The sequence below is a fragment of the Cervus canadensis genome, chromosome 3 (assembly GCF_019320065.1).
Source record: "Cervus canadensis isolate Bull #8, Minnesota chromosome 3, ASM1932006v1, whole genome shotgun sequence".
In the NCBI taxonomy this organism is placed as follows: domain Eukaryota; kingdom Metazoa; phylum Chordata; class Mammalia; order Artiodactyla; family Cervidae; genus Cervus; species Cervus canadensis.
In genome coordinates this window covers 15213788-15231658 of record NC_057388.1, presented here as the reverse complement: position 1 = coordinate 15231658, position 17871 = coordinate 15213788, and the positions used below count along the sequence as shown (strand labels likewise).

Genomic DNA, 17871 nt, shown 5'->3' with positions numbered 1-17871 from the left:
CTATAGGTGCCTCTCCTCCTAACTTCAGATTTTTAAATCTGCAATTCAATAACATTCAGTAAACAGAAGACTTCCTTGCCTCTATTTTAAAAAAAAAGAAAAAAAAAGATTTCCTAATTCCCTGTGTTTATGGCTGGAGTTAACTCTGTGGTGACTGTTGAGTATCTTAGCTAATATGCTTCAGAAGGTAACTTTACAGATACATTTCTAATTAACTTCCCATTGCAGTAGTACTAAAATAAGCTTCTCATTTTAAACAGGACAGGCTGATCTCTCACAACACAAAAAGACTCAAAATATTCAACCTAGAACAGGGATTCAAAGAACCTGGGCCAAGAAACATACTCTGAGAACATTCACCTAAATACAAGCAGGGAACTGTAGCTTAAATCTGGAACACTGAGCTGCTGGTTAGAGAATTGTCTTTCATTTTCAATAAATCTCCCCAAATTTGGGAGTATTTAAGGCATCTCTCTCTATACAAGCAGAAGCCTAAATATTGTTGTACAGGAGATACCTGAACAAATCCTACTACCCAAACATAATGTGTGACTATTTCTTGGGAAATATAACTGGGTTTCGAGGGTCTTAAAGAGAAAGGTGCACTGTAATATCAGCTATGAGATAAGGTACAAACGGTGCCCCTGTCACTTAACTAGCTGTGTGAGTCCATAAAGACAAGCAAAAAATCATCCATTAAACTCCTCCCTGGATTGTGCCAATTCAAGGGGAAAAGTAAAATTATGTTTATGCCACCCCTGACTTTTTGGAGTGTAACTTGAAGCATTTCCCGACAACCTGCAGGCATCTATTGCAGTTTCTTACAGAGGTCTGGGCTGTTGTGGGGTGTGACTACTAACAAATGATAGATTCAGTTACTGTACCTGCTATTTAATAAAATAGATGGAGAGAGAAGCTTTGACCACTACTTGGTCCTCCTCGTTGCCCTAGAGGTTTAATCAAGGGTTATCACTTACTTACTTGCCTAAAGCCATTCTGTTCTGACTGCCCAATTCACCCTTCTAAATTCATTTTCATAGGAAAAATCAGCTTCTTGCTCCTCTAGGAAAACCGCTCTGGATTTTGCCGACAAATAACCATGGGACTACAATCCCTGGAAACACTGCCTTGGGTCACAGCCACCAGCCTTTTGTTTTTCGTGGTTTCTAATCCCCGACACACAAAACAACTTTAGATCCAAGAGGAAAAGAATGGACTTCTAAATCGCCTTCTCTATTTTATTGTTCACATTTTGTATGGTTTTGAGTGAAACTGGAAAAATTGTCTCCTTTCTCTGTGTTGCCAAAAGGCATTCAGGTAATGAAGTCTGTAACTAAACGGTAATTGAATCAGCATAATTTGCACACTGAATGGTTTTCAAATGCTCCCAGTTTACAATTAAAGGAGAATTAATGCGCTTGTTGTTGAGAACGCAGAGCATTAGAATAAATCCAGCACTGTTGTTGTAATGAGTGGAAAACGGTTTAACTGCCAACAAACACATTTAAAATTTAACACAACGTATTGATTTCACTTCTGCTTTTGATAGATTATTTTCCAGACTATCGAAATACTTGCTCCAAGCAATAAACTGCACCACAGCCGCGAGCTTTTGCCTTGCGTTCGCGAGCACAGTTCAAGGACAGAGGAACAGTCCGGAGGTTCAGGTCTGGCGTAAAGGTATGCAGAGGAGAGGGGCAGGAGGGTTTCCATGTCGAGGGAATCCTTCATATTCCCCCCTCGGTCGCTTTCACTTTGCGGTCCCTCCCCTTTCTTTCAATAAACAAGTCCTGGGTTTCCTTAAGCCAAACTTTCTGCCCTGCATCTCTAAGCTCTCAATGTCAGAGGGTTTACTGGACACAGGTGGGGGCAAGATGGATTGAAGATGAGAAAGGGGAAGGACACTTTTTGCATTCTGTCTGCGTTTCAGCCAGGGAAGTCACAGACTTCGGTGACGGAGTCAGAAAGGCTGTTCTTTAGGATTGGCTGCCCCAGCTTTCACCTGTTTACCCCAAGGTGTCCTGTAGGCGAGGACACTGACGCGCAGCGCCCTCTGGCGTCCGCGGCTGCCCTGGTCAGGCGATAAAGGTGCAAAGACAGACATTGAGGGTTCTTGGATTCAAGCTGAAACAACCCTCACATTCATATTCACACACGTATACTTACACACTCATTAGCATACAGAGAGTTCACTCGACTGGCAGCCCTGAAGTCACAGGCACCAAGACAACGGTTGGGAAACGCTCTCTATTGCAGGGATAGCAACCCTTTTGCACCCAGGATTGTGGGTTCTGAAGCCCTTGGGATTAAGGAATGGCAATACTCACTCCATTCACTATGCAACCCATCGGGCCTCCCCAGGGCTTCTCGGCCCCAGCCAGAACACACAGAGCGCTCCGTGTGCTCCTGCGGCCCAGAGGTGGGTTATGGAGTTCCGTGCCCTCGGCACACAACTTCACCAGCAGGATAAGATGGCCCCTGGCCCTCCCTGAAGCCAGACCCCAGAAACTGCGCTCTGGGTCTTGGCTCCAGGCGGTGCCCACAGCTACCAAACTACCCATCCACCACCACCACGACAGAGTGCTTCCGTCTAAGCCCCCGCCCCAGGACAACCCCAGTTCCAACAGTGTGCAAAGTCCAGACCCCAGAAAACTCGGCTCAGGGAGGACTAGGCAGCAGTTGCTCCCTGGTGACAAGGTCTCCAGTCCTAATAAGGGGCTCAGCACTGGAACTGGGGTACTAGTGGACAGGAGAGACTGGGAGGAGAAGGAGGGGGAGCCTGTATATGTTTGCTGGAGCATCTCGGACTTAACTCTGAACGCTTGTGGTCTTCCTATCTGACAGCTATACTTGCCCCGTCTGAACCCGCAAGCCCAACAAAGTTGCCCTCACTTCTTTACGTGCCACATCGCCAAGCTGCGGGTTAGGCGGATGGATTTACCTTCAAAGCCTCTGGAAGAACTGTTGAGAGTTCCCTGTCTTCCACCCCTTCTCTTTGCCATCTCTCCCCATAAAGCATCCCGTCCAGCTATCTCCTCGGTTTCTGGGTGTCTAGGGCGCCCTGCACACGATTTAGAATCAGGCACAGAAGAGGGTGTACCGGAGCAGGAAACCCGAGAAAATCCCACAGGGATCCCGAGACCAGCTTGCCAAAGTTCTCCCAACACCGACGCTAGGAACGCCGCTCCCGCTGAACTGACGGTCTCACCCTCCTCCCGCGCGCCCCCAGTTGCCTGGCCTCGCGACCAGGGTGGGATCGAGGGGGCGCGGGATTGGCAGCGACTTACCAAGTAGACGGTGGGCTGCAGGAGGAGAAGCACGTACCAGCACGCAGCCTGCATCCTCCCGCGTCTCAAACTTCCTCGGCGGTGCCTTCGCTGAGTCTTTGTTCCTTCACAAACATAGATCCACCTGACATCCACTTTACAGAGCCAGGAGCGCTCTCAGCAGCCTAGATACAAATGAAATTAGACATCCCATGACCAAGCGGGCAAGGTTAGGCTTGGTGACCAAGCGGGGAAAGGGGGTCGTGGCGTGAGGGGTGGACCAAAAAACCCGGAGGTGGGGGAGGCAGGAGAAATGCAAAAGCGAGTAAATCCAGCGCCTGAAACCCGAGAGCGCGCCGTCGTCCGCAGGCAGGCGGGCAGGAGGCTTGGAGGTGGAGGGGTTCCTTGCACCCTACGCTCCTCGGGTGCGAGCTCCCGGGCGGTGGAGCCGGGAGGTGACGGGGCACACGGACCGCGTGCAGGCTGGTTCAGAGCCCAAGCCTCTCTGTCAGCAAGACCTGCCCGTGTTTGATGGCCGGGCGGCTCGGACTAAAGGCGGCGGCTGGTTCTTCGCCAGCCCTGGCAGTGCTCACACACATCCACACCAGCAGAGAGAGACGGAGAGAGAAAGAGAGAGGGAGAGCGAGCGAGCGAGACTGAGCGAGGGGGGCGTGGGGAGAAGACGGGGTAGGTAGAGCTGCCCAGGATTAGGTGCTGGGTATCTCCGCGCGTTTGGTGCGGTGGGGGTGGGAAAAGGGAACGCAATTTGCATACAGGAAAGCCAGGCTCAGTTTACCCATTCGAGCGCCGGGTACACACAGAGATTACACGCGCACACACACGTACTACTTTTTTCGAGGCAAGGGGCACAGCCAGTTGCTAACTTCTAGAGCGGAAGCCTGCCCGGGTCGGTAAGGGTCACCGCCAGGCGCACTCCGTCTCCCAACCAGTGGCTCCCCTCGCCGCCCCTTCGTGCTGCCCCACCACCCCACCCAAGATATTCCCCCATGTCTGGACTGTGAGAGCCAAGGGTACGTACCGCACAGGACTGGGGGCGAATACAGCGAGCAGGGACCGCTCTGGGAAGGCTCCATGGAGGAGCTTGCTACTCGGGCCTGGCGTCTCCGGCGCCCCGGACATGCCCTCCCTGGCGCTTCATCTCCACGCTCGGGCGCGGACCGGTCCCGCTGCCTCGTTCACCTTCGGCGGAGTCGGCGTCCCAGTGCCCGGGTCGCGCTCAGGATTGGTTCCGCGCGAGCCTAGGCTTGGCACAGTTGGATTCACGGTGCAGGAAACTTAAGAGGCAAGAGAGGGAGGGGGAAGTAGAGGAGGAAAGAGAGGAAGGGAGAAAGGGAGGGAGAAGAAAGGGAGGGTGAGAAGCGAATGCGCCCGGCTCCGGCAGGCACCGGAGGGAGGACGGGACTGCCCGCGCTGGCTCTGGGACGAGCAGTCTAAGGCGCCCTGCTTCCCGAGGCTGCCGAAGGATGGTAGAAGTGACTTCAGGGGAAGAGACTGGGCAAGTCCTCAGGACTTGAACTTGAGCGATAAGACGCTGGTCTTTCGGAAGAAAAAAAAAGCCACACAGAAGGCGCAAGCAGTCGGAGTTTCTGAGGAAGGGGTGGGGCGGTCGGAGCCTGTAGGATCCTGGCTCATCCGCGGCTGCACCTCTCCGCGCGACGCGGAGAAGCCCGAAAGCCACTCCGGAGCGGAGTCGCGGGCTCTGGCCGCGGTCCTGCCCGACCACTGGGGGACGCTCTGGAGCGCGCGGGCGTTCTTGGCGCCGGTGCCCCGGTGCTTTCTCCGCAGGTTCGCCGCTCGGCTCGCCTACCTTCCTGACTCAGGCAATGACATCGGCACGTGGGCGAACGACTCCTCGGAGGCCAATTAGTACCCCGTGCACACCGATCCCGCTCCCACGCTCTCGGCGGGCCGGGCCCGCTGGGAGAAGTGGCTCTTAGGTGCCTCTGGTGGCCGCAGTGCCCCCTTTCCCCCGGGGGGGCTTGAGGAGGACCGCGACTGCCAGAGGAGTGGCGGGAAGCGTAGCGGGGCGGTGCGGAGGGCGGGGATGGGCGCGGGAGGGTGCAGGTCTGCCCGGCCCGCCCTGAGCGCCTGAGCGGGGCACCGCGGACCTGTGGCTGGGAGCCCCGGGACCCGGGCGCTGCGGACCGCCAGCCATTCAGCGCGCGGCCGCAGAGAGGACTGGGCGACCTTGCGCTCCACTCCTCGTCGCGGGCTGGGCAAGCGAGAGGAAGGGGTGGGGGGTGGTCTGGGAGGGGAGGTGGGGTGATGGAGGCAGCTTGGAGCGTTTGCCACTTCCCTCGCTGCTGATACCTCTTCCTCAACCAGTATTTCCCAGTCTCCGACTCTGCCCTGACTCCCACTGTCACTGTTTTTCCTCATATCGCCCTTGCTGTCTCTGCTTTCACGATTTTTTCTGTCTCCTCTGTTTTTCTTGTACTCTATGCCTGTCCCTCCGTGTCTTTCTACCCCTTTCTGGGTCTCTCTCAGGATTTCTAACTCTCTCCTCTTCTGTATATGCGTCTCTACCTCACCCTCGCCATTCCCTCGTCTTCTCCCCTTCACCCTGTCCATCGCACTCCTTCAGATCAGCTTCGACCATGTCCGGTGACATCCTAGGACCAGGCCCTCTCTTGCCAGTGGGGCCGCCAGCACCTCCTCAAGGGGTCCAGACTCGGTCCGCTAGTCCAAGTGCGCCTAGGGACATTTTTCTTCCTCCTACCTCGCCTGCTACCTCTCCAAGCCTACCCATCACTGGTGCCCGGCCTGGAAAGGTGCACTCTGAAGGATAACAATTCGATATAAGTGTTGGTTTGAAATTTACCTTAGGAACCCTAGTTAGTGACCATCAAAATGGAATCGTGATTTTTAATGCGTCTCGGATTCTCATTTCCTGGAGCGTGGCTACTGCATGCCTCGGGCTCTAGTGTCAGTCAGGGCCCAGACCCAGTGTACCCTCTACACAAGAGGCCTCCCAGGACTGCAGGCTGAGTTCCCCTGGGAAAAGCTGATAACCCCTCACCCCCCAAAACAGCAGTGACAATCAGCAGAACTGCCCTCTCCTAGAGCAACCCAGAAGGAGGCTCACTGAGACCTTGTCCTGGAAGCAGGCCTCTAGTTTAGATCCCTGCTGTAGGACATACCTGCCAGGCACTTCCTAGCCTACACTCCCCCTTCCAAGCTAAAAATAGCTCTTTAAAGAGCAAGCTCTTCTACTCTGGGAAGTTGTACACTGCCTCTGTGACCTCTTGGAATTCATTGGGGCATATGCAGAGTAAAGTGGTGAAGCACATTTTCTAATTGGGACTCTGAAAATGCACTTTCGAAAAAGATACACATTTATATATAGCATAGTTGCAATGTTATCTTGGCTATCTTCACTTACTAGGTTTTTCATGCTCTTAAAAAGTTTAAAGAAGAAAAATAAGCACCCATATTTGAGGCTATAGGGTCAGAGTAGGGCAAAGGAGGCTTTGTCTGATTTCCCCCTTTGGGATTCGGCAGCCTTCCTAAAACTGACTCCCACTTGTTTATTAGCTCCTAGGCCCTCCCCTGCTGGAACATGGAGCTGGAGTGGATAGCTGCCTGCCTCTGTCCACAAGCTCAAGTTCAGGGCCCTCAGTACTGAGCTTGCATCTGACCTTTGGGAAAAACAAGAAAGAATCAGGTCAGCTTTGGGATATAAGTTCTTTTTCTAAACATTACTTCAAAAACATTCTGCCTCCAGGGCCATTTAGCCTTAAAAAAAATTACTGCTTGTGAAATAGAAAGACTGACGATCAAGGACCTTAAAATCTCTTTCTGAATGGGACTGATTATTTAAGAAAAGCACCACAGGCACCTGGTAATGGGAACTGGTCTGACACTTTGTTCTATGACACAGGGTGCCAAAGAGCTTTTTATGGTAATGATCTGAGACCTTCTGCCCTGACACTCAACCCTCATGGATCCTATAAGACTCCTGGCCTGGGATATGAAACAACAGTGGCTTGTCATTTTTTGTCTCTTTGTAGGAGTCTTCATTTCCTATAGTACTCAACCAGAAAAGGACGCTAAGCTAAGGAACACTGAAAAACTTATTATTGTTTCTGTTAAACCTCCCCACTTTTAATAAGATAACATTGGTGGGGGTGAGGGTAGGAGAGACAAGGATGGCTGGTTCACCCTTCTTTCCTACCACTTGCTTTAAAAAGAACTAAAAACATGATTTGCGTACATTCTTCTGTTGAAAGTCATATCCTATGCTAAAATGCACTCTTAGAATTCATCCACAATCAGCTTTACAAGGATGGAACAAAACTATGATTATCCTTAAGGAAATAGTATTCATGCCCTTTTTTTTTTCAGATTTTAATCATGTTGAGAATCCTTTCAGAAATCATTCTCTAAATTTTGTGTGATGCAACCTAATATACATATAAACAGCATGAATTATAGCCGCAGTAAAACACAGTCCCCTGCCCTTGGCTTTTTCCCAAGTCTATCTGATCCAGTCTGAAATGAATATTATAAAGCAATAATATATATTTATCTCCAAGGAATATATTTTTTGAAGAACTAAAATGGGCTGACCTCAAAAAGGAAACAGTGATATTAAACAATTTTCCTGATAATTAAAACCAGAACAAATTAAAATTAGAATTCATCTGAAATAAACTGATAATCCTGTTAACTGTAATTAGCTGTTTTGGTTGATTTGTTTTGGTTCATTTGTATGATTCTCTTTTTCTGAGGGGGAGAAGGAAGACAGGAGTTGAAAGTCTGAATTATCTTGGAGCTAGGGAGAGGAGAGAGAGAGAGATTAACTTTAATTCAATAAAACTCTGTTCTAAAATGAACCTGTCTTAAAAATGCATGAAATACCATTATCTTTTACCCAAATTCAAGTAAATATGTTGTCATGAATCACCCAGCTATAGTCCTGCTTAAGCTTCAGGCCAAATTACATCACTTTGTACATAGTAAGTCCAGTGTACCTATTTTTTCCCCTCATAGTGCTACAGACTTAAAAAGCGTACATTATCTGTCTGCCCTGACCTGGTATTCACCTGTGGCATGACCTGGGGAAAGCACTTGAAGATCCCCCTGGCCTCACAGAAGTGACAGTGGAAGTGTCAGCCGCCAGTCATGCTCTACTCTTTGCGACCCCATAGGCTGTAATCCACCGGCTCCTCTATCCCTGGAATTCCACAGGCAAGAATACTGGAGTAGGTTGCCATTCCCTTCTTCAGGGATCTTTCGGACCCAGCAATTGAACCCGGGTCTCCTGCATTGTAGGCGGATTCTTTACCCCCGCACCACCTGGTAAGCTTGGCCTCAAAACCCTCCCCTACATAATGAGGAAGTAGGGTTAGATGATGTCTGAAGTGCTTTCCGGTTCTAAAATAACTTTATTCTGTTTCTGTATGATAAAATGTGAAGCCATCTCAGGTTTAAAAATTTTACTTCACAAATAACAATTTTATAATGCATTATGATTTTCAAAGATATTAATAATTTAAAAGAATATATTCTGTTCAGTGCATTTCAAAGATTTTAAGTCTAGTGTGTTTGTGGACTTAAGGTCTTTGGGGGCATTTCTTCTCTGCCTCATCCTCATACCCTTTATTCTAGGTCAAAGGTCAGCTCTATTGAATTAATTACACAATTTTTTCATATAAATTGTTCTGCACATGTTTTTGATGTCATTGATTTATGAGACTCTATACTGAGAGTGGCACCTTTATTATACATATGAATATTTGTCTAAAAGACACAAAGTCATTTCCACTACTTTTGCAGAATACCAGAATGTCACTCAGAACAATTAAACATCCCCAGGCTCCTCCACACCCCAAGCTATTTTGCTAATGGAAGGAAGTATCATTTGCAAAGTGATTTGATATTTGAATGTAGTAGAATTTGGCTAATAACTATGAGGCATGTGTGCTAAATTACCTTTATAAGGATGCTTTAATAACAAGATCACTGGACTAAAGAGAAAATAGCCATCAAGCTCTAGAATTTAAAAAAAATAATAAAGGGAATCAAAAAGCTTTAAGTAGAAGGCATTTTCTTTTTTAGAGGTAATTTATATGCTCAGTCTTTGTATCCATATTTCATTTATTCTGCTAGGTGAGGACACAAGGTTCTCAAAGGTAGGGTGGTTTTAATTATACTCACAGACTTTAAAACGAGAATAAACACAATAAGAGAAACTGAAGAAAATCAGCATTAAAAAGGCAGTTGGTTGTAAAAGATGGGAAGATTGGGGTCATCGCCCAAAAATCGTAATTAAAATTTTTAAAAATACTGTGACTAAGCAAACCTTTGCGTTATAATCTAATTACAGAAACTCTTCATGGTGGGCCCTCCAGAGATTATTAATTGCCAGTTCCCTAAAGCTGAATCCATAAAGATAAAGAACTTGATAACCAATGTTCTGTTAATAAAGTGAAATACAGCATATGCTTTCAGCCAGGAAAAACAGTAGGACTCTGAACCACGTAGAGATGGAAGAAATTATGAGGAAAAAAACTGCAAGCCCTGTCGTTACCTGAAAATCAGAAGCAGTTCTGAAAAGTGCATATTTCATCTCCGTAATCTAAAGTACATGTATATTTTGAAACACATGTTTTTTCAGCTTTCTTTCTGATTTGGCAATATAAAGACAGAACTTAAAAATAAGGTGATTCATACAGGCAGGGAACAAATGGTTCCTTCAGCCCTAAGATCAAAATGATAAGAATGCCTTGGATTAGACAGCTTTTAAATAAGAGATATCTCAGGAATGCAAAAACTCTCAGTTTCCCTTTTTAACATCAAATTAATGAAAACAGCTACACTAGAATTTCACCATAATTAACTTCAAGGTGATGCCATAAAAATCACATCGTGTTACATTTTTCTGCTTCTCCTGGGTCTAATAATAAAATGCTTTTTGATAAAATTCAAAGCAAAATGGTCTAACATCAAATTCTGTATTAAACTGGCAGCAATAAGCTCCATAGTTTCAACAGGATTATAATACCTACCATTTACTGAGTGCCAGGGACCATACCCTGGCTTTTATTTACATTACCCGTTGCTTCCCTAGTGATTCTGTGAGCATCAATCTGCAATTTAGTTTTAAAAGGAAACCTCTCAGATTAGATAAGATCTCAGTCTTCACACCAATTCTCTGTGGAGGTTAACTTAAAACAAATCTCAGCATCCTTGGACCGTTCATTCCCATTCCCTCCATCTCGTGAGTCTCTTCTCTGTTCAGTACCACCACTCTCTCTCCAAACTTTTCAACTAATCCTCTCACCATTCCTTCTCACATTGAAAGTGAAAGTGTTAGTCACTCAGTTGTGTCTGACTCTTTGTGACCCTATGGACTGCAGACCACTAGGCTCCTCTGTCCATGGAATTCTCCAGGCAAGAATTCTGGAGTGGGTGGCCATTTCCTTCCCCAAGGGATCTTCCCCACCCAGGGATTGAACCTAGGTCTCCCACATTGCAGGGAGACTCTTTACCAACTAAGCCATCAGGGAAGCTTCTTCTCAGATTTCTGCATGCAGTTCATCTCAGGGCTCCATCCGTAACTCTCTTTTCCTCTTTTCATTCTGATTAGACAATTCTTCCTATTTCCACAGTTTCATTTATTATTTGACACTCAATAACCAACAGGTTCATAAATGCAGCTCTGATATTTTTCTTGACCCAGCTATTCAATTATCTATATGTCCATTTAGATGTACTAGAGATGCTTAGAATTACATGCCTAAGCCGAACACGTTATATCACTATGCTACATGAGCATCCTGTTAGTTGTGGGATAGATTCTGGAGTTCTCTACTAATAATACGATTAAATACAATTAAGATACATGCCCTTTGCCAAGTGACTTCACAGTGAAATGGAGGAATATACCTCTCCATATGTGCAAGGTTTTTGTTTTTTCCTCTTTCTTTCTTTTCTCCCTTACTTCCTGGGAAATCCTTCCTCAGGATTCCTTTTAACCCTAATCAGACCCTCCAGGAGGTACAGCCTGTTCCGACCTGGCCCTCTAGCCGCCAGAGCAGCAGATACCAGGTAGAAGCTGCACCCTTTAGTCCCGAAGGATGGGTCCTGAAGTGAATAAACACATGAGCAGACCAGACCCTGATTTGTGATCTGGATCACAGCCACCAGAGCTGATTTTATAGCCTCTTGAAGATCCAAAAGTAAGAAATAAATGTTTGTTGCTTAACCATCAGTATTTGGGGATTATTTGTTTTACAGAATTATCATGGCCAAAGCTGCTCTTTGGTGACACCACTACTTTACTGGAAAACCTAAGAACAAAACATCTTTTACCATCTTTTTGTTTCCTACACATCAAAAATAAAATTACCAGCACCTCTCAATTTTTCACCTAATTATCTCTTGTGTCTCTCCTCCTCCGTTTCTGCTTCTATACTGACTCTGTTTCCCATCGTCAGTCACCTGGTCTATGGCAGTGGCCTTCTAATTGATCTCATTCTTTTGAGCTTCCGCCTCCATACAGATGCCCTCCTCCATGCCACCTGAACTATAAAGCTACAGCAAAAATGTGTTCACATTACAGATCCATTTAAACCTCACAGCTTCCCCCTGCTTACAGAACCAAGTCAGACTCCTCAGCTCAGCACAAAAGTCTGCTTTTGAGCTGGCCCTTGTCCACTCACCTATCTTCAGCTCCTGCCTGGCCCCTGCTTGACCATATATATTCATTAGTTACAGGATCCTCAGAGCTTCCGGATACACAACTGTAAGTCTCAACCTGGGGCCTCTGCACCTTCTTCCCTTTGCTGTGAATCCTCTCAGTTCAACCCAGGTGATGCTAGTGGTAAAGAACCTGCCTGCCAATGCAGGAGACATAAAGAGATGCAGGTTCAGTCTTGGGTTGGGAATATCCCCTGGAGGAAGAAACAGCAACCCCCTCCAGTATTCTTGCCTGGAGAATCCCATGGACAGAGGAGCCTGGCGGGCTATGGTCCATAGCGTCACAAAGAGTCGGACACAACTGAAGCAACTAAGCAAGCCATTCAACCTCTAGGTGAATGGCTTAACCTAGTTAATGGCTTAACTCTTAACCTCCCCACATACCTCTGCTCAGAGATTACCTTTCATCCGCTCCACCTTTCTCAGAGATCCATGCACAACACTTATTATTAATCATTTACACCATGCTGTTTAAGTCTTCTCTCCTGGACCCTGTCCTTCACTTTTGTGCCCCTTGCCTTACCTTGAACTGGACTGAGTTGAACTTTCAGCCACATTTGGAAAGTAGTGTCTAGAAAACAGCCTAGTGTCCTTCTTGCAAGAAAGCACATCAGAGGCTCTGTAGTAGCAACTCTTCATCTATGAAGTGCTCAAATAGTGCATAATTAGAAAAGGTTTCAGGCAAATCTCAGCCTGGTGAAATGAGTAAACAGAACAGAACCAGGATGGGAGGCTTAGGTCAGAAGAAGCTCCCTCACCCTCGAACACCCTCAAATATTCTTCTCAGAATTAGGGGCTAATGAGAAATTTAGCCTAAATGGATTACTCTATGACTGACCCTTCACATTCATTAACTCTTCTCATTTCCAGAGTCAAGAAGGACATGGTACCAAAAAGTCCCCAGATGTCCCTAAATTCTAGTTTCATCCTGCATAAGTACAGTGGAAATCCTGTATTACATTCTAGTACCTTCAGACCCCGCCTTACCCCTCCACCTTCAGCACCAGATAAAAGAGGGAAGGTGATAAAGAGAGGGGAGCTCAAGAAAGGAAATGTGAACACCTTGATCATAACTACCACCAACTCTAGATCTGGTAAATGGGATTTAGACCCATTAATAATAATAGGACTCTAGGCTTCATGATTCTGTGCTTCTGAATGAATCTTTTTGGTAGAAAGGAGAACTGTGTGGCCCACGGTCAAGGAAAAAAAAAAAAACACTAACACTTTTTCTTATCACAGTTACATTCCCAATACCATGGACACCTGTGGTTGCTGGTTCGTGATCTCTGAGGTCTCATTAAGTACTCGAATCATATTTTCATCCCTCCATTGATAGGACTCTAAAGTAGCCTGTAGCCTACATTTAGGTGAATTCAATAGCCTTCCTCAATTTTTATTTCATCAGTTCTCTACAAACTCATATGAGGTTTACAGGCTGTGTGCAAAGAAAACTTGGGTGCTACTAATGAAATCAGAGTAGCTGTGAATAGGTTTTGTGAGCATGCTGGGGGGGCGCTGGGAGTGTTGGTGAGATTACTCCTGCACAGGGTGCCAGACAACAGTAGGGCATTTGAATGACAATATCCAAATGAAAAAAAACATCTTTTCCAGGTTTCTTTCCAGCCTCTCTGACTGTTCCTTTTGTCTCCTACACTGGTTCCTCTAACTTTCTAAAAACTATCAATTTTCTCTTTCAAGCCCTCCTCCCCTTTTAACCAAAACTACAGCCAAAGATCTTCCACTACCAGAAGGTATTGTCACTCAAATGTCCTACTGTTATCTGGCACTCAATGCATTAATACAAGAGTAAACTGACCAATACTCCCAACACCCTCCCAGCACACACACACAAAGTCCTATTTACAGTTACTCTAATTTCATTAGTAGCAGCAAAATTTGCCTTTCACACAGCCTTTAAACCTCAGAATTAGCTCTCATTGTTTCATATATCTCATAGATTAGTGACATTATCCCATCATATCTTCCTTTGGAATATCTCTTTCATCCACCTCCTTATGACTACTCTAGATCAGGTCTTCATCATGTCATATCCAGACAGCTACTGTATAAAATATTTTCCCTGGCTATATAGTCTTTTCCAACTCCCATTAATCTCACTACTGTGAAAACCCTAACAGTAGGAACTATGTCTTATTCACCTCTGCACTTCTAGCACATAATATGGTGCCAAACACCTAATAGATGCTTAATAAATATTTGCCTGATGCATAGATTAGATTTATTGTACCACCTCCAGATTATTTCGTAAATAACACATTTGCTCTGTTATTCCATTGCACGCCAAAATAAATGAAGCTTCTTTTACTTTCCTGTATCTATAGAGGGCTATTTTATGTATCCATTTCCTTTTTTCCCAATAATCCTTTTTTTTTTCCAAGAGAATCCTCACTTAGACACATAGTAAGTAAAACAAAAACTCAAAGCTTCTCTGGTTGAGACTGGCAGAGAATGCTTAGAACCATAACTAAAGACTCTTCAGTCCGCCTCCTCTCCTTTGTTCGATCCTCCAGCAATCCTAGAGCTAGGGACTGTCCTGGGTACCCTAAGACAGTAGTTTCCAAACCTTAGTTTGTTTAATGTTCACCTGGGAAAGGTTATTAAAATCTGCTTTACAGGCCTCACTTTCAATTACAATTTATTGGTCTGGGCTTTGACCCTGAAAACAATTCATTTTAACAGCATCCAGGAAATCCTGATGAACACTGTCAAAAGAATACACTTTGAGAAACCTTACTCTACAAGGTAATAGATTGGAATTTAAAAATCCTATCACACAGGATGACAACTGAACCTCTTGTGGGAGCAATTAAGGACTGTCAAAGCCTCATGAAACAATGACAATTGAGTAAAGATTGAAGGCGGTGAAGGAGTAAGCCATGAAGACATTTGTAGTAAGAGCTTCCTGGGCATAAGGAAAGGCAAGTGAAAAAGCTGAGAAAGAAGTACAACCTCATATATTAAAGGAACAGCAAGAATGCCAGTGTGTCTGGGGAAGAGTGAGCCAGGAAGAGATGACAAAGAGATGAGGTCAGAGGTGACAGACTTGAGCAGCATCTCAAGGGCACTGGAGGAATCTGACTTCATAAGTCCTTAGAGGAGGCTCTTACACTGAGCACAGTCTGACTCACCTTTTAAAAATACCATGTCAGAAACACCTTTAATAGGAGGAAGAGCAGGATGGGGAAGAATGGTTAGGGAAGGTTTTTACCTTGAGTCTCCTGATTAATATGAAGAAGACAGTGAGAGAACAAAGCAAGGAAGGAGGAGAAGAAAAATTGACAGCTGAATTTGAGACATGGTAACATGTTGTTTAAGATGTATATTGGACATCCATGTGGATATATTGAGTATTAAGAATTCAGAATTCAGGGGAAATGACTTGGGCTGAAAATACAAATTTAGATATTATTTAGATGTTACCAGCATATAAAAGGTACTTAAAGACATGAGATCATCAAGGGAATCTGTGTAGATGAGGAAGAAAAGAGCCCTTGAGCATTTGTTGTTGAGAGGTCAGGATTGGGGTGGGGAGGGCTCCAGGGAAGGAGACTGAGGGAGTACTCAGTGATGTAGGAGGAAGCCCAGAAAGAGAAACAGGCAACTCAATCAAATGCTTTGTTACATCAGTAAGATTAGAAATGGCCACTGAATTTAGAAATATGGAAATCTTTGGTGACCTTGACGAGAGCACTTTCAGTGGGTGGGTGAAGGAGGAGATTCAACAAAGAAATGTAAAGCGAAGAAGTGTACATCGTGAGTACGGCCCACTCTTGCAGGATACTCTCATCCCTCTGAATTTCCTTCTCCCTGAGTCTGTTCTAGCAACTACCAGCCTGCTCATTTTGGCATATTTATCAGGTCTCACCCTCAGTGATACTTAACTACTCACTATGTTTATGTCTTCTTTCTCTCTAATTTGGAAGCTCTTAGCGGAGAGAATCAATATCTCCTTTTACAACCACAACACCCCCACCCCCCACCTCAGAACTTTGCACAATTCTGTGCCTACAGTGAGTATTAGAAAATACATGATGAACTAAATAAATATCTCCCTAATGGCATTCTCTGCCTTCTTTTCTAGCTCTTCTTCCTGATAATAAATTTAAGAAGACTGTAGGTCCAATTTCTACTCTTCATTTTGTCCTTTCTGGACCTTCATGAAATGTTTCTACCCAAAATGTATCTTTTAGCATTTTCTTATAATTTCCTCTGTTTCACTCTATTTCAGTTTATTGACCATATCCTAAAAAGAGGAATTATTTTTACAGACCAGTTTAGCTATAATACTACCCTTGTCTGGAAATTCCTGTTCCAGCCCAAGGGCTTTTCTCCTCTGAAAAAAAACAAGAAAGAACCCTAATCTCATCTTATGGTATGCTTTGCTTTAATATATAATTACACAAGATTTTAGGCTTATCATCTGTACCTCAGTATCATGATGTGTCTTGAACTACTGGATTCAAAAATTCTATTTTTATATACCTTCCACTTGAAAAAATATCTTAAGACCAAGTTTAGCATTGTTTATTCTGTTGATTAAATGGCACTTTCAGGATCAATGAGAAACAAAATAGAGCCACACAAGAGGACACTTTATGAAGGATTAATATATGGTAGAATGAGTAGGTAAACAATGGATGGAAGGATGGATGAAAAGGACTTTACACTGCACAGTTACTTTATACATCATATCTTATCTTCTTTAAGCTTTCAAGACCCATAGGATGTGAGTAATAAATATTTTATAAGACTATGATGCAGTAATCTTAAAGAGGCTGACCTCCCCAAGGATATTCCAAGACATGGAATGAATCTCTGACTTTAGAATCCAGTCCTTCCCTCTTTCCACCATGTAGATTCCTGAATAAAAATATAAAGCCACCTGAAACGTAATTCAAAGTTGTTTTCCAAGGCTTTTCATTTAGAATTGAAGATGTTTTACTGAATGTTTTTCAATGAAATTGTAATTCTTTAATTCTATTTTTTCTTCTTTAATAACATATGAACCACTAGTCTTACAGTTGGTTTGACCATTTAATTTAACAAAATATCAACAAAACAGTTCTTTAACAACTTCCTGCTTTTGATCTTTTCCATCTTGAAAGCTTATCAAACTACCATTGACTCAAACAGTAATGATTTACAAGTCTGAGTTTCTGAAACAGGATTAAAATGTTCTCTGGGAATACATTTCCTCTTTGGAGTAGACTTCTTTTTGCCACAAGACCTTCCTCTTAGATTTCTAATCTTAAGAAAACAATCAAAGACTAGTTTATTAGGCAAGTGCTTTCTGGGCCTCATATGAACTGTGTACCTCAAATATATTTTTTAAATGTTCTGTTTACTTCCCAAGTATGGGAACTCTTAGGAATTTTGAAAGCTTTCTTAACCCTGTAAGGTCACCGGGGCTCCATTAGAGATCTGAGTGAATAATTACTAACAACTATCCCAATATTATTGAACCTTCAAGGTTAGCAACAAAAGTCTGATAATCTTATTCACTTTACCTTTGGTCATGGGCTCTAAGGAAAAAAAAATAAGAAGGGAAAGTTAATGGCAACATATGATGCTATGATGGAAATATAATCTCTAATGAGATGGATCAACTTGCTAAGGCAGTTAAGGAGTTCACTCAGCATCCCGAGTGTCTACCCAGGGGGCCCTCGCTCTGGAGTTTATATCCTAAAATCATCATCTGTCCCAAAACTTGAAGTTACACTGAGATCTTCTAAGGAGTGCTAATTTTTTTTAAACTCTTTATTTTGCATTGGGGTATCGCCGATTAACAACCAACCCTGTGAGTTTCAGCCATAAACACACATGTGTCCACTAGCCCCCAGACTCCCCTCTCATCCAG

General features: G+C 44.6%; 1 protein-coding gene across 7 annotated transcripts in view; it reads right to left on the bottom strand.

Moving 5' to 3' along the window:
• The window catches only part of NXPH1 (neurexophilin 1), a 464434-nt gene that overhangs the window by 342925 nt on the left and 103638 nt on the right, over positions 1–17871 (bottom strand). For 2 of the 7 annotated variants that reach the window (XM_043462713.1, XM_043462714.1), the window contains exons 2-3: positions 4306–4561; positions 3288–3451 (exon numbers count right to left, since the gene is read on the bottom strand). The exons of 2 other annotated variants lie outside the window; for them this stretch is intronic. In XM_043462713.1, coding sequence (XP_043318648.1) covers positions 3288–3341 — 54 coding nt within the window. In that variant the 5' untranslated portion in view covers positions 3342–3451; positions 4306–4561. Of the gene's footprint in view, positions 1–3287; positions 3452–4062; positions 4118–4305; positions 4562–5094; positions 5176–17871 lie in introns of those variants that run through there. 3 more of the 7 variants (XM_043462715.1, XM_043462718.1, XM_043462717.1) reach the window with 3 other exon arrangements.